The sequence below is a fragment of the Megalopta genalis genome, chromosome 3 (genome assembly GCF_051020955.1).
Source record: "Megalopta genalis isolate 19385.01 chromosome 3, iyMegGena1_principal, whole genome shotgun sequence".
NCBI lineage: Eukaryota > Metazoa > Arthropoda > Insecta > Hymenoptera > Halictidae > Megalopta > Megalopta genalis.
Window position 1 is genome coordinate 18,092,393 of NC_135015.1, and position 22,081 is coordinate 18,114,473.

The window sequence follows — 22,081 nt, forward strand, 5'->3', positions numbered from 1 at the left end:
TAGAAAATATTTCCAATAATTTTATTCCCTATTATTTATTTATTTTTTACCAACGATGATCATATTTTGCTTTTATCAATGCGTAACAAAAAATATTATTTTAGGAACACGATGCGTTCCTGCCGGTGCCGGTTCATTCACAGAACGACGGAACTTGAATCTTGAATCGGTGCGCTTGATTTAATTGCGCTTCAGTTCAACACTTCGAGTAATGTTGATGTTGCAGTCGTAACCTAACGTTGAATATATTGTAGTCGTTACATCAATGAATAAATGACATTACAGTATACAGGATTCATATTTATGTAGTAAAAGATACACAAATATGAAGTAAATAGGAATATTCATTTATTAAGATTCTGAAGTTACTCGAGAGAAGAAATCTTACAACCTATTTATGTTTACAGAATCAGCGTTGACGGTTTACTAGTATATTTTCCTTACGATTACATTTATCCCGAGCAATATGCGTACATGCTCGAACTCAAACGTGGCCTGGATGCAAAAGTATTTGTTTTATAATATTTTTATATTACAGAATTATTTGGCATTGTTTTCGTCACATTTATGATGATTTTATTTACAATGTAGGGCCACTGTTTGTTGGAAATGCCTTCTGGCACTGGCAAAACAATCACTCTGTTGTCGTTAATTGTAGCTTACATGCTGGAAAATCCATTGGAGATTACAAAATTAATTTATTGCTCCCGTACCGTACCAGAAATTGAAAAAGTTATAGAAGAGTTAAAGAAACTGATGGATTATTATGAGAAAGAAACTGAAAGTAAACCAAAAATTGTTGGTTTAGTGCTTAGCTCTCGAAAAAATTTGTGTATTCATCCAGAGGTAATTCCTTTTCAACTTACTTACAGTTCTCTTATTGTTTGCTATTTAGAACAAACGACCGCATATTCAAATGACTGCAAAAGAATGATATGTTTCGAATAGGTGAGCAGAGAACGTGAAGGTAAAATTGTTGACGGACGTTGCCATTCTCTCACAGCATCGTACATCCGTGAAAGGCATAATTATGACGAATCTGCACCCATCTGCAATTTCTATGAGGGATTCGACTTGGAAGGCAAAGAACAAATCGTGCCACCTGGAATATATTCAATTGATGATTTGAAAGAATATGGAAAGGACCGTAATTGGTGCCCATACTTTCTTGCAAGATTTACAGTAAGTATTTCAAAAAATAAGCTCCAAATTTCCATAGTAGCCGAAGCATTAATATTTGTATATTATTTTAGATTTTACATGCTCAAATCGTAGTATACAGTTATCATTACTTATTAGATCCCAAAATTGCTGAAACTGTATCAAAAGAATTAAGCAAATCTTCTGTTGTGGTTTTCGATGAAGCCCACAATATAGACAATGTATGCATTGATTCAATGAGTGTAAAGATAAATAGAAGATCATTGGAGAAAAGTTCTGCCAATATACAGCTGCTTGAAAAGACAGTAGCAGAGTAAGTCAATTCTAATATATTATATAACGTAATTACTTATGATAAATACTAATTAATTATATAAATGTTATAGGATGAGAGAAGACGATGTAAACAAATTGAAAGAAGAATATGATAGATTAGTGGAAGGGCTGAAAGATGCACAAGTTGCTAGGGAAACTGATATTATTTTATCTAATCCTGTTTTACCAGACGAAATTTTACATGGTAAATTCTTGATACTCTAAATGATAAAAGATTATGATTCTAATTAATTTTTTCATATTGCTTCAGAGGTGGTTCCTGGTAACATACGGAACGCAGAACATTTTGTTAGTTTCCTAAAACGTTTTGTGGAATACCTAAAAACACGTTTACGTGTGCAACACGTGATACAAGAATCACCTGCTGCATTCTTAAGAGATGTACAATCGAAAGTTTCAATAGAACGTAAACCATTAAGATTTTGCGCCGAACGATTGGCGACTCTACTACGCACTATGGAGATAAGTGATTTAACTGATTTTTCACCAATTATCCTGGTGACTCACCTTGCAACTTTAGTTGCAACATACACAAAAGGATTTACTATTATTGTAGAACCGTATGACGATAAAACACCTAATGTTTTAAATCCAATCCTTCAGTTCAGTTGTGTAGATTCATCCATTGCAATGAAGCCTGTCTTCGATAGATTTCAATCTGTAGTAATCACATCAGGAACATTGTCGCCTTTAGACATGTATCCTAAAATATTGAATTTTCATCCAGTCATAATGTCATCTTTTACAATGACATTGGCTAGACCATGTCTTCTACCTATGGTGAGTTTGATAACACTTCCCTTTAATCAATAATTTTGATTATTACTGAAAAAAAGAAAATTTCTCTCAACATTAGATCGTATCGAAAGGTAATGATCAAGTAGCAATTTCGTCCAAATATGAAACAAGAGAAGATGTTGCTGTTATAAGAAACTATGGTCAATTATTAGTTGAATTTGCATCCACTGTTCCTGATGGTTTAGTTTGCTTTTTTACCTCGTATTTATACATGGAATCTGTGGTGGCTGCATGGTATGTATTAATTAAATTGTTTCATTTAGATTATATTTTTATACTATAATTATTTTTATAGGTATGACCAAGGTGTTGTAGATCAACTCCAGAGACATAAGTTACTATTTATTGAAACTCAGGATTCCGCCGAAACGAGTCTAGCACTTATTAATTATATAAAAGCTTGTGAAAGTGGAAGAGGGGCTGTTCTGCTTTCGGTAGCGCGTGGCAAAGTATCGGAAGGAGTAGATTTTGATCATCATTTAGGAAGGGCTGTTCTTATGTTTGGAATTCCTTATGTATATACACAATCGCGTATTTTAAAAGCGCGTCTCGAATATCTTCGTGATCAATTCCAAGTAAGAAAGTATTTATTGATATAAACCATAAAATATATATTAATTTTACTAAAAGTATTACTACTATCTTGCCCAGATCAGAGAAAACGATTTTTTAACTTTTGATGCCATGAGACATGCAGCACAATGTGTCGGGCGTGCAATCAGAGGAAAAACTGATTACGGTATAATGGTGTTTGCGGACAAGGTAATGGTTAATTATTACGAACTATTCCAACCTCGTCGACAATCTACTTCTTAACAATATTGAATTTCAGAGATTTTCAAGAGTAGACAAACGAAGTAAATTACCAAAATGGATACAGGAACATTTAACTGATAATTTGTGTAACTTGTCGACTGAAGAAGCTGTACAGGTAAATTTTGACTTTAGCTCTTCGTAACTTTAATTCGAATCTTGAAATTATTATTTTAATATCATTTGCAGATAAGCAAACGATGGTTACGACAAATGGCGCAACCGTTCACACGTGAGAACCAATTAGGATTATCGTTGTTAACGCGAGAACAACTTGAAAAAGAGGAATATAGTAAGATCGAACAGCAGGCGCAACAAAATTAGATATTTGGAGTATTGCGTTTGTAATAAATTATTTATCTCATTTTGCGATAAATATGGTAACACATAACATGTAAAGTTATAGAATAATTTATACTTTACATACTATTTGTATTATAACGAGTATAGAATATATCTTTCCATAAATATGGTAATTATTTTCTTCGTACATGTACGATATTTTTAAGTTAAAGAAACAAGCATTGGTTATGTCGTGGGTAACAGTTGGTAAATTATTAATAGGATTCAAAAAATATACTTGTGCCATTAAAAAAGTTTAATAACAAAGTACGGTGGTGAAATTTTAACAGTGTACAAAATACAGTTACGTCTATAAACAATTCATTTTGTATCACCACCTTACAAGAACTTGATCTCCGTCTTGTATTGAATAGTAGCTCAGTTCTTGAAGTGGTTTGTCCAAAGGAATTTCAACTTCGGACAACTGCAAGAAATTGAGAAGTTCTGTATTATAAGTACGTTGCAGACAAACGAGTTTGCACTCACATTATGTTGTATAAATGATAGAGCAGGTATTTTTCCTCCTGTCCTGAAAAGTCGCTGTGCAAGCCCAATGACTTTCTGAACTTCCATATCTTTTAAAAGTTTCCTTTTGATTCCTCTGGGCTGACTCGGATGATCTGGACATGAAAATTCTACCGTGATAACGTTGGAAACCATTTCGACTTTTGGTTTAGCTGATGGGATATCAGAAATTCCATATTCTAGAAACAATAAAGTATTAGAATTATTTCAGATATGGTTTAAATTTGTTTATATAATTTTCACATACTTTCAACCAATGATACATATCGAGGATGTTCAATTATGAATTCTTTTCTGTTTTCCATATTGTTTTCACTTTCAACCCATTTAGGTAAATGCAGCTTCATATAATCGTATTCTGCACCTCGTCTTTCACCCAGTGCTATTTCAGTGCCATTCAAAATCTTTAATTTCGAAATTCTTGCTATTATTAACTGACGTGCTGTCTCTAAATTTTCGTCTTTCAAAATTGGATTTTCCCTAAATTTCAGCTCTTCTAAATTATTTAGTTTCTCTAATTCCGATATAGCTCGCCACTGAAAATTTCAATGAGATTAATGCTGATTCAAAAACGATTCACGTATATAATAAAATCATATACCTCCGATATGTTATTCTGCGATAGGTGTAATTGTCGCAAAACTGGAAAGGCCGAAGTTTTTGCTGTTGGTTCAACAGATGGAAATCTTATTTCGTCTATCTTATTTAAATTTAAATTGAGGTATTCTAAGCTGTAAGATGGAACCCTTTAATAGAAAATCCTCTATATTCCTTAACATTATTACACCTTACCGTGGAAGTGAACCCAATTTAAGGACTTCATCCCAACTGGATATTAAATTTCCTTCGAGCGTTAATCTAAATATTTTCATTAAGTTTTCATCTTCTAATGGTTTCTGTATAATGCTGACTGTATTAAAGGAAATTGAAAGTTCTTGGATAGATGGAAACATACACATACATTGTTGAATATCAAACCAGTTATAATTCATTCTTGCCATGTTTAAATGTTCAACCATTAAAAATGAGGTACTTAATGATTCCATATTTTCTTCAATCGGTAGATAATTTTCACTGAAAAGATCAGTAAATGAGTAACAATGTTGTATGTGACTGATATAATAAATATAACTATTTTACCTGACGTTGAGGCCAGTAAGAGAATGAAGCTGACAACAAATATCTGCTACAATTCTCCAACAGTTAATTAAATTTCTAGATATATCTAACTCTTCCAAATTAGCACATAATTCTTCTAGTTCACCAGGATTACCAGCATTACTGACATATTGATCTCTGAGCCATACTATTCTTAACTGGTCAAATTTACTTTGTTTTCTATTCACTTTCGAGAAACCAACAACTTCCAGAAAAGGAGCATTAATCTCCTTTTGTAAGCTCATTAATGTGTCTCTATCGATGCCTGCTAATTCATCATTGATGAGGCCATAACGAATCTTTATAGCTTGCGAACAGGAGATGCCAAATTTTGCTTTACCAGGGCGTATAAATGAACCTGATGTAGGATGCCTATTATGAAACATATAAAATATTTTACTGATTCTATTGTTACAGAAAGTAATGAAACTCCTTTATATCACTTTACCTAGCTTTGAAATATTCTACTCCTTCGTATGTGCCATTGTGTTTACCGCGAATAAAATCATCCCAGTCAATGCCAAGCCACTGTCCTTTTGTGTTTCCAACAGGACCAACATATTTTAATGTACCTCTGTGTCCATCACACTCAATTCGGCTGCCAATTTCATATTTTTTGTCTTCTACCATACTAAAAAACAATCATTTATATAATATTGGTAAAAGAATCTGTTCGAAATGCTCTTCTATATCACAAACATTATGACAGGTGTGTTACCAAATGTTGCTGAATACTAAATCGCAGTTTATACTATAGTGTTTTTATATAAATTATTAGTACGAGTGTATACTTCACATTGCGGTCTAAACTCTAACCTCAATATAGTAGATGATCATTGAAAATAACGAGACGAAACGAAATATTAATATTTTAAGCAGGGGATAGTTATCACGTGGTGTTTTTGCAGCTATTATTTGTAACAAATGCGAACGGTTGTACAAATATGATTCTATCAAAATTAAAAGTCATATACGGCAATATGACATTTCTCTGTTGTGTACTACAAAAACACACCTACATATGTAGGAACTCGATACATATGTAGTGCAAGATATTCCACTGCTCATGGAATAGAGCGTACGGAGCGAACGATTTTCATCTGTGTCTGTATACATATGTGTGTGTGTGTGTAATACGTATACATACATGTGTCAAGAAATCAAGCAATACGTAATATTCTACATGTATATACATATAGCTTTCTTTCCAATGACTAAAAATTAAAAACTTTATAGGGATACTATAGCTGAAATAGAATATAATAAACAAATATGCGATCAACATACGCAACGTTATACATAAGAAGGCATTTTTTTATTGAAAAAAATACTAATTGAAAAATAAATATTTTGATTTTATTCATCAAGAAGCATGTATATTACATTGTACAGAAAATACATATAAATATAACAATGCAATACAAGAATGTACAGGTGCTAAAAATATAGTGTACATACCTACATATTAGTAATTACATTCTTAATATACATGTATACATATACATGCAAGTGCATACATACATATACACGTATGTACATATATATTGTTTGATTCTTAACCCTTGTTATTGAGTGTGTAATAAAATTTATGCATTGCAGAGTATTCAAAAAAAAAATGTATAGTACATTAATGATTCATAAATAAATTCGCAACATTGACTGGATTTAGAATTTCAATCCAGTAACCATCAGGATCTTTAATGAAGGCAATTCCTCTCATCTTACCATCGTTAGGCTTCTTCACAAACTCTACATTTAATTTCTCAAATCTTTCACATGCTTTATCAACATCAGGCACTGTAAGTCCAATGTGACCTATAAAGAATTTCTTGTTGAAAAACTTAAATCTCAAAACTCTTTTATTCTACATGGGTACTGTATGGTATTTAAAATGTATTACCAAATCCTCTTGGTTCACTATTCCCATTATGGTATTGAGCGTCAGGATCTGTTTCAGTACCCCAGTTACTAAACAAATAAGAGAAGTGGAATTAGATTTTGAGTCATTGCATGCTGTAGTCAAAAAGTTAATAATCAGTATAACTTCATTCTCTTTACACATACTGAGTAAGCTCTATAGTAGCTTTGCGGCTAAGTGTCCATTCTATACATTCTCTCCTATCACTTGGAATATCCTTTTCATTTTCATATCCCATAAAATACAAAGAGAATTTCATTTCAGGAACATCAAGTTTCTGTAATAAACGCATACCAAGTACTTCAGTATAAAAGGGTATTGATTTCCTTGGATCTTTAATACGATACATTGTTTGCTGCATAATGTATCCATTTGTTGCAGGATCAGGTTGCTTGCAAAGTTCCTGTACTTCACTATTTGTTAAACCTGAAGGTTCACCCATCTGCAACAATCATTAAAAAATTTTTATTAAGTATTGCAACATAATATAGTTGCGAGATTAAAAATTGTTATTATTAGTATCATCAAGACGATAAAAACTGTTTATCAGTTCTTTCTCGAGGTAACGTTGCTTAATCGATCTATAGATAAACTATCACGATAGCAATATTGGTATAAGGACATTAATGTCGATAACATTATTAGTTAATTATTAGTTAATCGGTTAAAAATATGATTCACGCAACGAATTGTAACAAACTAAAAGTGTAAATACAATTTTTTTGTTACGAAACAATTTTACTCTGGTACTGTATCTTCCATTAAAATTATGTAGGTTATATTTAAGAAGTACCAATTTTTATAAAACGAAGTTGTTGCATAGATGATAACATAAATTTACTAATAGCTCATTAATATAAGACAAAGAATAGATTATTTTTCTCTCAAACCTTACTTTTTGTTGCTTATTAAATATCGACGACTGTCTCTTGACCACACGATTACACACGAGACGAAAGTGTGCGAATAACTGTGCGATACTCATATCTCACCAAAAAGTGGAATATCTTTCATTGAGTGTATGTATGCATGTAACTGTATGTTATGTAGTGGTGTTACGTCTCTGTTTTACCTTGGTTTCACTGGTTTCACTTATCTGTCACATCGAACAAAATAGTGTTCAGTTATTAGATATTAGGAGAAACAGCTGGATATTTAGCTTTTTACATAATGGCCCACTGGTTTCATCGCAATATGCTAAAAGCAACGACAAATCAAAAATTTGAATTCAAAATAGCTAATGCCACTGATAGTACAAGGAAATTGTGCAGGTTAGATATTAATAAAAATAATACAATAATGTTCCACAGATAACAGACATTTTACATTTCACGATTTTATAATAAATTCATACGGAACAATAGGAGTGTAAATAATAAACTATCATTGCGTGTATTCCATAGTGAACATTCACTTGACTTTTCTATTTTTCAGCGATTTAAAACTGTCAAGAATACGTCTTTTAGACTTGATAAAAAATCCAAATAATTCGAGTGATTCTGTAGAACCAGCTTTCCATAGCTATTTAAGTTTATTGTATGGATTTATGTGGGAAATAAATTCATCTGCTGAGCAAGATCAACATAGTGGATGTCCAAATCCTAGTAAACTTAGAAATGTGCTTGTATTCAAGTGGACGCACACATTATTAGGATCAAATACTTAGTAATATATTTATTATATTTATATTGTTATTTTTTAATGCTCTATGTATATGAATATGTAATTGTAATTTTTTATTAAAGTTCCAGAGCTGACGCTGTTTATGAAGCAGCTAATATGAGTGTAAATGTAGGGCTTTGGTTTATGAAACATGCTGCAATGATCGCTGCTAAAGATGAGTAAGTATTAAACATATAAATATTATCCTAATATTAGAATAATATTAGACTAATCTTATAATCTAGCATAAATATGAATGAAGCAAAGGATGTACATACAATGCTCAGGAGAGCTGCCGGAATATTTACTTTTGTACAAACAGAATTCTTGCCGAAATTGGCAGATCCTCCACCAATTGGAAGTGATCTGGATCCACGAATACTAATTGCATACGTAAATCAATGTACAGCAGAAGCACAAGAAGGTTGATTGACATACAACTTTACATTACTATTCATTATTAATTTTCAATATATATATTTTTTCATTCATATGGTATTACAGTTACAGTAGCAAGAGCAGTGGAATTAAAGCATAATGCTAGCTTAATATCAGCTTTAGCTAATGAAACAAGTAAATTGTTTCTAGATGCTGCTAATATTTTACGTCCGTTTAAGCCAGAGATATCGGCTCAATGGATTAAATATTTGGAACTGAAAGCATCATTTTATCGATCCTACGTAAGTGAATTGATAAATACAATATAGAAAAAATAAACTTATTAGCAAATTAATCTTTCTAGGCTTATAACTATTGTGGTGAAAATTTATTATCTATGGATAAATGTGGGGAAGCAATTAAAGCTTTGCAAGAAAGCGAGGCTTGTCTAAAAAAGGCTAATACATTATGCCAGGAGTATGGAAAAACAAAAGGGCCTGCTCCTAGAGTAAAACCTAATGAACATGTTGTATTTAAACGACTGGCTCCTACGGTCAAACTTACTCTTGACAAATGTAATCGAGAAAATGGTTTAATGTAAGTAGTGCATGCATTTAATCGAAAATACAATAATATATTTTTATAGAACTTTTTTTATCTAATGGTTACATTTGTTCATTTTTATTTCAAAGTTATCACCATACAATACCTGGAGAAGTTCCAGCATTAGATACAAAAGCTACTTTTGGTTTGGTAAGTCCCATCGATTTTGAAATGCAGCCTCATCATCCTCTTTGGAATTCGAATGTATACAATAAATTATGTAGCTTAAACCCAGCTACTATAGAAAAAGAACAAAATTTGCCACCTGTTAAAGAGGATGAAGTTCATCATAGCACCAAGGAACCCAGAAACGAAAGTGGCTGTATATTGCAATAAGCTTAACGTTAGCAATAGTCAATTAAATTCACCGCGTTTTCATTGCAACAACACGAAGTTTTGCTTTAAACTGTTATACAGTTGACAATCCAGTATTGCATAACTATTTTAGTATTTTTGTTTCACGCAACCAATAGTATGTGTACACGTGCTTTTAACTAAAAGATACAGCATGAATTATACTCACGATAAATGAGTCGTCGAGAAGAATATTTTCAAGTAAATGAAAGAATATGTACTAAGTTTTTATATTTCCAGTACATTCTAATCATTACTGACATAATATACATATATACGCTTCAGGTCTGTGCAATAGATAATATATGCAATGCATACAAACTAATGTATTTTATAAATAATTTATGTGATGGCGATTTTAAAAAAATTTACAAAAGTTTATTATTGATGAGTACTTCGAAAACTAGTCAATACTATAAAAAAGAAGTATTTTCAATTGGAGAATTTATTTTTACGAATGTGATGATGAAATCGTCACCGTTATGAATGTGAATATTTACAAAAAAAATTTTGTATGGCATATACATTAATAAAAATTTTGTTATGATATTACTAGCTCGCAGTACAATGAAAAGGTTGTATGTAACGTAACGTATATTTTGAAATTACGTTTCATATTTATTGAGGCTATAATGAAGTGAGAAAAAGTGTTTTATGTGATAAGCTACTTTTAATTTGTATATGTATCAAGAATCGACCAATATAATTAATTGTACATATGTATGCAGTTTTAACAGTTATAATGTATTTATTTTTAATCGCAAGTAAAGATCACACACGAGTTATGAACATTTTGTGCGAAACAACACATATAAATAAAACAGAAGCTATGATGAAATACAAATGATGTATTAGTACATATTTTAATCCTTATTATATAAAATATGTAACTATGTAATCTATAACATTTCTAGAAATTATAGATATTTTGAGTTAATATTAAATATGAATATTTTGTATAATATTGCCATTGATAGAAATATTTGAATGAACCGCCTTGCATAGACGCCGTATCTAATACTAATGAGATCGACATGCGACATATTAAGGAATGTGTATATACGTGCATAGTGTAATTATATACATATACATACATACTCTGTACATGTGTACATATTTATACAATGTACATATATGTACTTGTTTTCAATTGATATTCATCATCCGCCTATGGCGCTGTATGTACATATTGCTATTGGTCGGCGCGCTGTCAGTCTGCCTCTGCCACTGTGCCACTCACTGCGGTTTACAATACAGAACACATACATACAGATACAGTTCAGTTCATGGTTCTTCAGTCTTCAGCCTTCAGTCCTTCAACACTGGTGTGCAATAACATTTCATGACAGAAGGATAGTGCGAACAAGGATGTAGAATCTTCCGTGTCTGCAATTCCATTTAATTTCACGTTCTGCTGCAGTGTCAGTAACTGTGAAATAATCTTCCAGTTGTCATTTAATATTTAAATGCTTTAAAACCGTCATATCCTGTTTTCCATTAATGCATTAAACTTGTCGCGTGAATGTACCAGAGGGTAACATGCAAGTGAAATGAAAGTTCTCTGTGTCTTTGACCTAATTCAGTTCCTCGTGCCTTCGAAAGAAAAATGTACATTCCAAAATAGTATAAAAACCATTACATAACGATAATCGAAGATAATAGCATATTGTAAGTCAGTACGTGAGTGAAATAGAAATTTAAATTGCCGTAATGACGAGCGCGGACACACGTGACGTAATCCGTGTCGGATCTCGGAAAAGCGAGGTAAATTCTACAAATATTATTTCCGTTTTAAAAAGGTGAAAGTCTGTTTCCTTTCCTGTCTGTGCGCACTGTGGTTGAATAACGCAATCATCCCAGATTTATGTGCCTCTCGGCTCGAAAGATAATAATAATATTGAATAGATAAACACACGCTGATATTAATCTTGGAAACGAATGAGATATAAAGAAAATGTTTTCATTGTACCCATGAGAAAATATAACTCCCCTCTTTCGAGTTCTCTTATTGAATAGGAGGCGGTGTGCTATTTTATATACATTATGATGCATGATTTGTAGAATATTTCAATTGACGTTTCCAGACAATCTTAATTACTCAGCAGTTTTTAATCAGCTAATCTGTTCTAGTAAGTCATTGATTAGTGAACATTTGTATATGAAACTATTGTAATGTGTTTAATAGTATGTTTTGGATAGATTTGACAATATTATTTAATTATTTTTGAACGTAAAAACAATTATTGTATAAAAATTAAATGAAACATCAGAATTTGATAGCAATATGCATAATTAACCATTTCAGTTGGCATTAATTCAAACAAGGCATGTTATACAGTGTTTGAAAGAGTATCATCCAAAAAAGGAATTTGAAATAGGTACGTGAAATCATTGCAAAAAGTTATTTAAAACATTTAATGTAGTCAATGCTTGAAGTAATATAAAACATTATTTTCAAGATCTCGTTGTAGTTATTACAAATTTTGAAAGTCTGACATAATTCATAAAATATATTTATGCACTTACATAAGTAATATATATACATATGTTATTTGTTTGATGCAACTATATTTAAATATGAACTTTAAATGTTATAGTTACGATGTCTACCAAAGGAGATAGGATTTTGGATAAATCTTTACCAAAAATTGGTGAGAAGTCCTTGTTTACGGAAGAATTAGAGCTAGCTTTAGAAAATGGGCGTGTTGATTTTTTAGTACATTCATTGAAAGATTTACCCACATCCCTGCCAGAGGGAATGGCTCTAGGTGCAATATTAAAGTAAGTATCCAATTAATGAAATTCTCATATAGCAATTTAGCATGCCATCCATGTCTGGGTATTTCAAAATGTTGGTCTAAATATCTGAAATTTAAATTCCCGATGAAATTATCATGTTCATGAAAAAAACATGATACTGCAGGCAATGTAGACTTGTTGCTTGCGCAGTAACTCTTGAATTTATTGCCACTACCAGCTTTATACAGCTCCCCTAGTATCATAAAGAAGAAGCTTTGTTAAATCTGATTTCTTAATAAATTTTTCATATGTTTTTTTAAATCTTAAAATGATAAGTTCTTAGTTATTTCTATACCGAATCTTTAATATTTAAAATTTATTTCAGACGTGAAGATCCACGTGATGCAGTTGTTATGTCTAAAAAATATAAGGACAAAACATTATCTACGTTGCCTGAAGGTTGTGTAATTGGCACAAGTTCATTGCGTAGATCAGCTCAGTTAGCTAGAAATATGCCACATTTAAAAGTAGAAAGTATTCGTGGTAACTTAAACACTAGATTGAAAAAGTTAGATGATAAAGAGGGACCTTTCGCAGCTATTATTTTGGCAGCTGCTGGTTTAAAGAGAATGAATTGGGAAGATAGAATAAGTGAGGTAATTTTGAATTGAATTTCATATAAAACTAAAAGACTTTTAATATGTCACTAATATATTTCTAATGTTTTTCAGTTGTTAGAACCAGAGGATACAATGTATGCTGTGGGACAAGGCGCATTAGGAGTTGAATGCCGGGAGTCTGATTTGGAATTATTGCCCCTTTTGGAACCTCTGTACGATGTAGAAACAACAATAAGATGTGTATGCGAACGTTCTTTCTTGAAAACATTAGGTGGCGGATGTTCTGCACCTGTTGCGGTTTCTTCGACATTGGTAGACAAAGAACTTACTATTACTGGTGCAGTATGGTCTTTGGATGGACAAAAAGAGATCAAAGACACTTTAAAAAGTAAACTGTACATACCTGACGACGACGGTAAACCTCCACGGTGAGAAACAAAAATTTGAATTTCTTAAAACTATATTAATTAAACAGGGATTTAGTAATACAACTTCTGTTTCATTTCTTTTACAGAAAATGTCCATATCGTGAACCGAAGCTGTACTGTAGCGTTACACCCGGTAAAGTAAGCGGCATAAGTTTAATGGGTGCTGAACAACTAGGAAAAGATCTTGCAAAGTGCCTTATAAAGAAAAATGCTCTACAAGTTATGGTTCAGGCGAGAAATGAAATTTTGAATTCGAAGTAGAATCGATACGTAGCATTGTAAGAATTAGTTTTTCTTGATAATGGAACAATATGTTGAATTTTGAACAACTACAGGTAGTTGGTTTAATTGGCATTGTAAGTCGCACTTTTAATTGATAGGATATCATTCAATAATTGTTATACATTTTGATTAATTTATAATTGTTATCACATTAATTCCTTTATTAGCACAGAATATTACTGCCATTTTGACAAATATATTTTAAATAAATAGTTGACTCTCGCTCTCTTTATCAAAGTGAAAATCTATTTATGTACTGTACATATAAAATATGCTGTTTAGAATCTACTAATAGTGAACACTGAGTTAATATTACACTGCCATGTTTTATTTCTGCAGTGGCTCAAAATCTTGAATTGTATAAAAGGGTTTATAATGTATAATGTGTTCTATAATTTTATTGAAGCCATAGATACGACTGTAATGCTTGAAACTATTCCATACATGCATTTGCAGATTTATTTTCTTTTCTAATGCAAATGTCATTGTCAAGAAAGCTAATCTTTTGTAAGAATACGTAGTATTATAATGAGATATATTTATGAAATATTAAATGTCTAAAAACAAAGTATATAAATTCGTTGAAATTGAATTATATTATTTTGAAAATTATTAATATGCTGATGACTATTAACAATCATATTCTTTGTACAAAAATATTGTGTATAGTCATAATCATTATTATATGTTAAGGGGAATTAAAGGAAGTAATATAATTGTATATTATATATTGACTAAAAAATGCAAAACACAAGAGGTGTTTCATTGAAATGAAATCCTAAACCACCGTGCTCCTTTGTTTAAAATGTTTTTAATCTTACAGTACATTATTACAAAAACGAAATAATATTCTGAACATTTACATTCTAGTCTATAAACAAACTAATTATACTACGCACACATCAAAAATGTATACACAGTTGAGAATTTATCATAGAACTTATTCTTTTTGTTTTATTAATAACATTCAAGTCGTTTCCACAAAATACAGATTTTGAGAAGAATGTTTCTGCTTGATAAAAACTATGAGTCTTTCTTATTACACTTAGTTTTATAAGAATAGAATATTTTTTATACAAAAAATAATTATAAGTGTTCAGTATGCTAGTAGCATGGAAAATAACGTCATGTTATCTATGCTTAAGATGATACGATGATACACCTATGACAAAGACATTAATTTCTTATTTACAAGGTAAAATAGACATTTGCTTAAATTTGTGCAAATTCCTATAAAATATAGATTTATTTATAATAGTACTTTTGTGACTACGTGTAAATGCATCCAGAAAAAAAGTATATAACTTCAAGATCACATTTTACATGAATTCCTCATCGAAACCAATCTCTAAGTATTTTTTATGTTCCCAGAAACTGAAATGCATAGTTAAAAGTAGATTAATCATTATTCTCCTTAATTAGTTGTTTTATCTCTGCATTTTGTAAATTTGTGGAATTCTTAACATGATTAATTTATTGTAACCATTCAATCTAAAGCCATAAAGGAATTATTGTGTGAGTAGAAATTTTTCTATGTTCTATGTGCATTATGTATACATACATTTGCTTGCCAAATCAACTGAAACATTTATTTCATTAGTATGTTATGAATAATAATTGTGACAATCAAAATGTTTGAATGGCTAACATTATATGTAATCTTTGAATGAAAACTTTATATTTTAACAAAGTATCACAAAAATTCTTCCCATTGAAAATGTATATATGCGTAATTATATGGCATACTTTTAATTGATATACAATCATCAAGGAGCATGGAAGTTCAATCAAGGAGAACAAGACGTACATTTAACAGGATTGACCAAATCGAAGCCACACAATTATCTACGTTATCAAAAGAAGCATACACTTTCTACTAATGGTTAAATTTTATTTTGAAATACTCAACGCAATTTATATATTGTTTTATTCAACATCTTCCTCAGCCATTCCAGTTTGAGATGCTATCTTCTGCAACAATAAGTGAAAAACCCAATTTTCCTGCATTTCATTTCTAACACAAACGTTGAATTGAAATTTATACCTGGCCAATAGCAGGTAATCGTTGCAATAAAAGGTAAAAAACTTGTGGTGGCAGTGTCTTTTGTAGAACTTGCAATAATTGTGAAGGTTGTCCACAGATCGCAACTGCATTAGCTAAATGTGCAATTCCACCGTCTACATCACCGTTTGTAAGTTTCTCTTCTCCAAGTTGAACCTATGAAATATTTACAAAATTATCATACAAAATGAATACAGCAAATCATCAATATACAGTAGTAATATTAAAATATTTCATACTAACTTCTTGTAAGAAAAATCTTTGTACACCTTCGTGATCTTTCATATCAGGAAGTTTTAAATTATTTTTTTCAGCTTGCTTCTTCTTAATTTTTCTTCCTTTAAATATAAAACAATAATGTCAACGACTCTGTACATACTATGCTGTAAATTTATTTAACAAGTTATATATTAATATAACGCTATTCGAATTTTGTAGCATTGACTATTTGAACAAGATGCGATTAAACAAAAACGAAATATTCTGAGAAAAATTAATCAACTCGCAGGGACAATCACTTCCACAAAAAAACTGTAACCGCTTTTATACAAAATTAGCACTCACAAACACGCACATGGCTTAAAAGTATTTCTAATGATTGAGAAGATGATTGCTTGACTTACGTTCACGCAATTTCTTTTTGAAATCTGGATCGCTGCGGCGCTTTCGGTCGAAATAAAAGCAGTATCCAAAGAATATTCCAGCTATGCCAACGGCGATGCCCACCGCAGCCTTCGAAATCATGGTCATTCTAATATACAAATTTCAATTTTATAATGACGAAATTTATAAACTCCTCATTGCACCTTTGGCCACCCTAGAAAAGGCTGCGTCTGCTATCAAACGCACAGAATTGAGTAGCAGAAGCAAAATTTGATCATGTGTTCCAGAACGATGACATAGTACTAGGAAATTCCCTAGATTTATTACTATTTTAAAGAAATTTATGCATTAAAATTTATATACTTTATTTTTTAAGATCTCTCTCTTTCTCTCTCTCTCTCTGCACGAGACATTCTGTCGATACAGAACTACAGTTTTTATACATGTTTCATCAGTTTATTAGATTATTTATGTGTACTTGTTATACATATATGAACATAAAGCATTTGAAATTTCCGCATTTTTCGGTAACCAATTCCCTCGTGAATAAGTATAACTTCGAATCTTCGTAAAGCATAGGCCGCTTTAATCTCATGATTAAATTTGCACATAAATGTTTAAACTTGTTAATAATTATATAAAGACACATATAAAAGTCGACTGAAATGTGTAACAATATTTAGTTACATTTGTGAAATGAAAAAAAAGCAGTTTTCACAATATTTAGTTTATGAAATAATTTATATCTGTGAGATATCATTTTTTACCATAATTTCCTTTTTAGTATGTAAATATTATCGAGCTTTGTCTCTGTGACCTCTTTTTATTTAGCGGACCAATGTAAACAACACTGCGTTGACTTTTGAAAGAAGTTTCGCCGATGTTATACATATACTTTATGGATAGCGTATATATTTGTTCGAATATCGAATCAATGATCGAGAACAATCGAGAATGCGCGCCAAAGTACGTGTACAAAGGGTCGCAAGTGCATAGTTAGAAATTTATGATGAGGAATTTGGCAAGTTAGTTATTGAACGAGAACGAATTATATAAATATATTAAAAGATGCCATTAATAAAGAAACCTATGCGTTATGCACATCCGGAGGGACACACGGATGTTTGTTATTTTACCGGTGAAAGGTGAGCAACGTTTGAAGCACATTGTTAATGATTATTGTATACGATGAATATAATCGGCAATAAACAATACAAATCGTGCTCCCTTTATTTACTGATTTTCTGTTTCGGAAAGAATATAATTTTCTAAGAAGTTTAACGTGTGCATAGAAAGGGTAGAAGTTTATGCATAAAAATTTAAAAATAGTGTAACTGTATCTTGCAATTTAGGAAAGGCCTTGTTACTTGTGGATCGGATGGAGATGTACGATCCTGGTTAAATTTAATGGATGATGATCCAGCTGCAAGTTGTGTTTCAGAACAAGCTATATCAGTAATATCCAAGGTACAGAAAGAAAATAAATAATGCCAGATGTAATATACACATCTATCGTATTCATTGATGTTTATGTATTTCATTTTCAAGAATGGTACTATTAGATTTTCATATGTAAATTGTTGTTCATAATTCTCTTCTTTTTGTTTTAGAATGGAAAAATATTTGTTGGTAATGATAATAACACAGTTCAAATACTCAGCTATCCTGATCTTGAGAAAGAAGGAATAGTTACTAGGTTTTCAGCACCTGTGTCTGCATTAGCAACCACAAAAGACAGTAATATTATAGTATCAGGATCATGGTATGTAATACATATGTACATTTTTTTAAATTTTTATTATACTATATTAACATTCAAGATTCATATTAAATATTGTATATAATATAAATTATAGTGACATGAGAATACACGTTACGAATATTAGTACATCAAATAACACAGAGCTCTTTGGTCATGAAGCCCCAATATTAGGTTTATCATTGGACCCTAAAGAAGAGTTTGTGGTAAAGCTTTTTTTGACAATTAATTTTTATATAATAACAGTGGTTTATCGTTTAATGTAATTTTATTTTTAGGCATCATCAAGTGCAGATGGATCTATACGAGTATGGAATATTAAAGAGAAACGTGTTGCCAATATTTGGAATAACATTGTACCTAAATCTAATTCATTTTTTACGGCAAAAGTATATTGTATTCCTTCCTTTCAAACTAAGGATGGAAGTTGCCTTGCATATCCACACATGAAAGATGTAGTTGTAGTGGAAAGAACTTCTTGGAAAGAATTGTTTCATTTAAGATGTATTAATATAAAAAGTGTAAGTTATCCATTTAAATGTTACATTTAAGGAAGTCTGTGTAACATCTTTTAATGTTTATTGTCCTCAATATAGGAGATTAATATCTGTAAATTTTCTGAATGTGGTAAATTCATTGCTGCAAGCACTGTAAATGGTGAAATAATTGTTTGGAATGTAATAACAAGAGATTTGATTGGATATATTGAACATCAGCAAAATGCTAAAATTACCTCATTGGCTTGGAATCTTGATGAATCAGATGAAATTGCATTTTGTGATAATTTAGGCCAGTTAGGGTGCATTGATGTGGTACGTATATTTACATGTGTAACTTACAGCTTCAGACATCATTTTTATCCTTTTTGTTTATGCAGACGGTTCCTCAGAAGTCTAATGGCAATGAAGAAGCCACGGAAACGAATGGAGATATAAAAGAGGACGATATTTTACTGGACGAAGAAGACGACGATGGAGAAAATGTTATATCGTTAGATAAAATTAAAGCATCAGCGAATCTCGAAGACGATCAAAAAAGTCATTCTGATGTAGATTCTGTGAAACAACAAATAGAAGCAAATATTTTTACACCAGAATTTAATTTGCAACCACCATTTCAACCGAGTTCATCCCCGGCGCATTTATTATCTCGTTTTATGGTACCAAATATCCCTATACTAATTTTTCTGAAGATAATATTGAAAAATATGAGAGTACACATATTACATATGATTATTTAACAGGTTTGGAACGATACTGGCATGGTAAGATGTTTTAGTGCTGAAGATGAGGATGAGTCTAGTATCGAAGTTGAATTTCATGATGTTACAATTCACCGTAGCATGCACATCAATAATTATTTAAAACATACAATAGCAGCTTTATCACCATATGCACTCGTATTGAATTGTCCATCAAGCAGCGACACACGAAGTAAACTTGTTGTAATAGCGTTACAGGGTTGGTATATTCTAAATATAAAAGAACATCTGTTATAGGCAAATGACTTTAATGAAGCAATATTACTACTCAACGACAGGTTGGGGTTCAGGGAATAAGGAATGGTTCTTGGATCTTCCTGAAGATGAAGAAGGACATTGTGTTGCCGCTGGTGATACCTTCGTAGCACTCGCAACATCAAAAAGGAATTTGAGACTTTTTACAGTAGGAGGCACGCAACGTGAAATTGTATCTTTACCGGGTCCGGTAGTTGCAATGAATGGGCTTAAAAATGCTCTAGTAATTGCGTATCATAATGGAATAGGTACACTATCTACTGTCCATTATTCATTTTCTTGTAGAAAAAATTGTTTAATGTAATAAAAATATTTAAATAGGTGCATCCGGTGATCAAAATATGAATTTACTATGGATTCAAATTCGTGGCTTAACTTTATACAGCCGAAAATTGTCTCTTCCACTCTCTCCCTCATCAGAGCTTATGTGGATAGGACTTTCCGACCTTGGATCTCCTGCTATCATGGATGCTGACGATGTCATTAGAGTTTACAACAAAAAATCATCTCTTTGGAAAGTTGCCAGCGACTTGAGTGGACAAGTAAGTAATATATACATCTATAGTATTCGTATCACATGTTATTATGTATTTAATTATTCTAATATGAACAGTCTAAGGGCAAAGCCGATCACTATTTCATCATTGGAATTAGCGAACAGCAAAGCATTGCTCGCTGTGTTTTATGCAAAGGAAGTCATTATCCACCGACAGCACCCCGCCCTGTAATAACAGAAATATCTTTAGATCCACCGGTATGCGAACCCGAAAGTGAAAAATCTGAGAAAGAATTGAAATTGTGGAAATTGGGTAGCAATGCTGCTGAAGAACACGAAATAGTGTTGGCTCTATTTGCGGTAAACATAAATTAAATATTTAAGCGTTTAAATGTGAACAGATATGTGCACTAATTAGTTCTATATGATTAGCTCGCCTGTAGGAGTAATTTGGAGTATCGAGCAGTGGAACTGTGTGAACAAATTGCTTCCGAGAAAGTCATAGAACTGGCAATTAAGTATGCGAGAAGAATGAATAGAATGGCTCTGTCGAATAAATTAGAGTCTATCGCCGACGTGAAGGAAGACGAGAAAGAAATGATGCAAGCGGAGGTAACTAAAGATAACGATATAGAGGAAACTAAAAGCGATGATGAAGTTAAAAATGATGAGATCGAAGAATCTACGATTTCGTTGACTAGCCAAAAAAAGCCGGATGTAGAAATTAAACCATTATCTATAAGCGAATCTTTATCGATGAGACGAAGTAATCCGTTTTTGAAAAGTGGAAACTCGCTTGAGATCAAAGGTGTCGTATACATAATATTTTCATTACTTTTTCACGACATTCATGTAATGATATTTTAATTTGTAGGATTGGCTGGATTAGATACCGCTCCAGAAAAAGCACAAAAGCAGCCGACACCTGTTCCTTCAAAACCGAAAGTTAAGGACACCAAAGATGTTCCTAAAAAGGAAACATTTGTCAGTTGGTATGCCAAGAACAAGAAATACTTGCAGGAAGAATTTCCCGAATTAAGTACTACCGACTTAATGAAACAGGCATTGGCAAGGTACAAGGAGAAAGATGACACTCCACAACATAAAGGTACCACAGAATCCACAGAATCGAAGAAAAGGAAATTAAGTTCCGAAGATGAAGGAAATAAACCTAAACGAACTTCCAGTAAAGTACTCAGCTCATTCGCGTTTGGTTGATTGCTGCTTTGTGAAAAATAAATATACTTTTATATTTTTATTTTATGTAATTAGGATTATTTATTATTTTACATTACTTTGACCGCTTGTACAAATAAACAATATCGTTTTTTAACAGGGGTGTTTGCTCGTATTACTAACTTAACAGTACATTCTATTATAAGGAACACGTTGGAAACTTCTATGGCAAAAATGAATGGTAGTTAAAAGGATCGATAAAGTAGATATTCCTCAGAGTACTTTCCACTCTGCATATGATGTGTCACGATAGATCGATAAAACAGATGAAGAGAATGGTTTGAACTCATTT

General features: G+C 31.7%; 7 protein-coding genes across 14 annotated transcripts; 4 read left to right on the forward strand and 3 right to left on the reverse strand.

The window, feature by feature from the left end:
• Window positions 1–23: 23 nt before the first annotated feature.
• Window positions 24–3,576, forward strand: Xpd (general transcription and DNA repair factor IIH helicase subunit XPD). Its single transcript, XM_033478216.2, has 12 exons — window positions 24–330; window positions 408–507; window positions 592–846; window positions 949–1,182; window positions 1,254–1,474; window positions 1,548–1,681; window positions 1,748–2,277; window positions 2,354–2,529; window positions 2,591–2,870; window positions 2,947–3,057; window positions 3,128–3,226; window positions 3,298–3,576. Exons 1-12 carry the CDS (start codon window positions 326–328, stop codon window positions 3,430–3,432), a joined length of 2,280 nt encoding a protein of 759 aa, XP_033334107.2. The 5' UTR covers window positions 24–325; the 3' UTR covers window positions 3,433–3,576.
• A 112-nt stretch (window positions 3,577–3,688) lies between these two features.
• On the reverse strand, window positions 3,689–6,215 carry LOC117224971 (Tubulin-binding cofactor E). Of its 3 annotated transcripts, none has more exons than XM_033478218.2 (8): window positions 5,852–6,215; window positions 5,582–5,764; window positions 5,116–5,505; window positions 4,768–5,049; window positions 4,577–4,706; window positions 4,223–4,511; window positions 3,937–4,154; window positions 3,689–3,874 (listed from the first exon to the last, which is right to left on the reverse strand). In XM_033478218.2, exons 2-8 carry the CDS (start codon window positions 5,761–5,763, stop codon window positions 3,782–3,784), a joined length of 1,584 nt encoding a protein of 527 aa, XP_033334109.1. In that variant the 5' UTR covers window position 5,764; window positions 5,852–6,215; the 3' UTR covers window positions 3,689–3,781. The 3 variants fall into 3 exon arrangements, with proteins under 3 accessions (XP_033334109.1, XP_033334110.1, XP_033334108.1); XM_033478219.2 differs by having other exon boundaries at window positions 5,833–6,215; XM_033478217.2 differs by having other exon boundaries at window positions 5,950–6,213.
• A 252-nt stretch (window positions 6,216–6,467) lies between these two features.
• Window positions 6,468–8,087, reverse strand: LOC117224975 (lactoylglutathione lyase). Its single transcript, XM_033478225.2, has 4 exons — window positions 7,947–8,087; window positions 7,198–7,493; window positions 7,034–7,101; window positions 6,468–6,948 (listed from the first exon to the last, which is right to left on the reverse strand). Exons 1-4 carry the CDS (start codon window positions 8,034–8,036, stop codon window positions 6,761–6,763), a joined length of 642 nt encoding a protein of 213 aa, XP_033334116.1. The 5' UTR covers window positions 8,037–8,087; the 3' UTR covers window positions 6,468–6,760.
• Window positions 8,088–8,188: 101 nt separating this feature from the next.
• On the forward strand, window positions 8,189–10,992 carry LOC117224972 (BRO1 domain-containing protein BROX). The gene is made up of 7 exons (XM_033478220.2): window positions 8,189–8,322; window positions 8,486–8,716; window positions 8,797–8,892; window positions 8,959–9,137; window positions 9,218–9,393; window positions 9,456–9,688; window positions 9,784–10,992. Exons 1-7 carry the CDS (start codon window positions 8,222–8,224, stop codon window positions 10,028–10,030), a joined length of 1,263 nt encoding a protein of 420 aa, XP_033334111.1. The 5' UTR covers window positions 8,189–8,221; the 3' UTR covers window positions 10,031–10,992.
• Window positions 10,993–11,266: 274 nt separating this feature from the next.
• Window positions 11,267–14,871, forward strand: l(3)02640 (porphobilinogen deaminase-like protein l(3)02640). 2 transcript variants are annotated; one of them, XM_076520264.1, is made up of 7 exons: window positions 11,268–11,812; window positions 12,133–12,177; window positions 12,354–12,426; window positions 12,646–12,829; window positions 13,173–13,443; window positions 13,519–13,835; window positions 13,922–14,871. In XM_076520264.1, the coding sequence occupies exons 4-7, from the start codon at window positions 12,651–12,653 to the stop codon at window positions 14,094–14,096; spliced, it is 942 nt and encodes a 313-aa protein (XP_076376379.1). In that variant the 5' UTR covers window positions 11,268–11,812; window positions 12,133–12,177; window positions 12,354–12,426; window positions 12,646–12,650; the 3' UTR covers window positions 14,097–14,871. The 2 variants fall into 2 exon arrangements, with proteins under 2 accessions (XP_033334112.2, XP_076376379.1); XM_033478221.2 differs by lacking the exon at window positions 12,133–12,177 and having other exon boundaries at window positions 11,267–11,812.
• A 1,116-nt stretch (window positions 14,872–15,987) lies between these two features.
• Tom20 (translocase of outer membrane 20) lies at window positions 15,988–17,023 on the reverse strand. Its single transcript, XM_033478249.2, has 4 exons — window positions 16,803–17,023; window positions 16,423–16,517; window positions 16,162–16,335; window positions 15,988–16,088 (listed from the first exon to the last, which is right to left on the reverse strand). Exons 1-4 carry the CDS (start codon window positions 16,927–16,929, stop codon window positions 16,044–16,046), a joined length of 441 nt encoding a protein of 146 aa, XP_033334140.1. The 5' UTR covers window positions 16,930–17,023; the 3' UTR covers window positions 15,988–16,043.
• A 659-nt stretch (window positions 17,024–17,682) lies between these two features.
• LOC117224989 (WD repeat and HMG-box DNA-binding protein 1) lies at window positions 17,683–22,068 on the forward strand. Of its 5 annotated transcripts, none has more exons than XM_076520258.1 (14): window positions 17,683–17,927; window positions 18,135–18,249; window positions 18,393–18,544; window positions 18,639–18,747; window positions 18,820–19,062; window positions 19,138–19,353; window positions 19,419–19,700; window positions 19,785–20,001; window positions 20,081–20,305; window positions 20,379–20,599; window positions 20,671–20,913; window positions 20,986–21,361; window positions 21,428–21,661; window positions 21,936–22,068. In XM_076520258.1, the coding sequence occupies exons 1-14, from the start codon at window positions 17,851–17,853 to the stop codon at window positions 21,965–21,967; spliced, it is 2,742 nt and encodes a 913-aa protein (XP_076376373.1). In that variant the 5' UTR covers window positions 17,683–17,850; the 3' UTR covers window positions 21,968–22,068. The 5 variants fall into 5 exon arrangements, with proteins under 5 accessions (XP_076376373.1, XP_076376371.1, XP_076376370.1 ...); XM_076520256.1 differs by having other exon boundaries at window positions 21,428–21,739; window positions 21,936–22,057; XM_076520255.1 differs by having other exon boundaries at window positions 21,428–21,739; window positions 21,890–22,029.
• The last annotated feature ends 13 nt before the right edge of the window (window positions 22,069–22,081 follow it).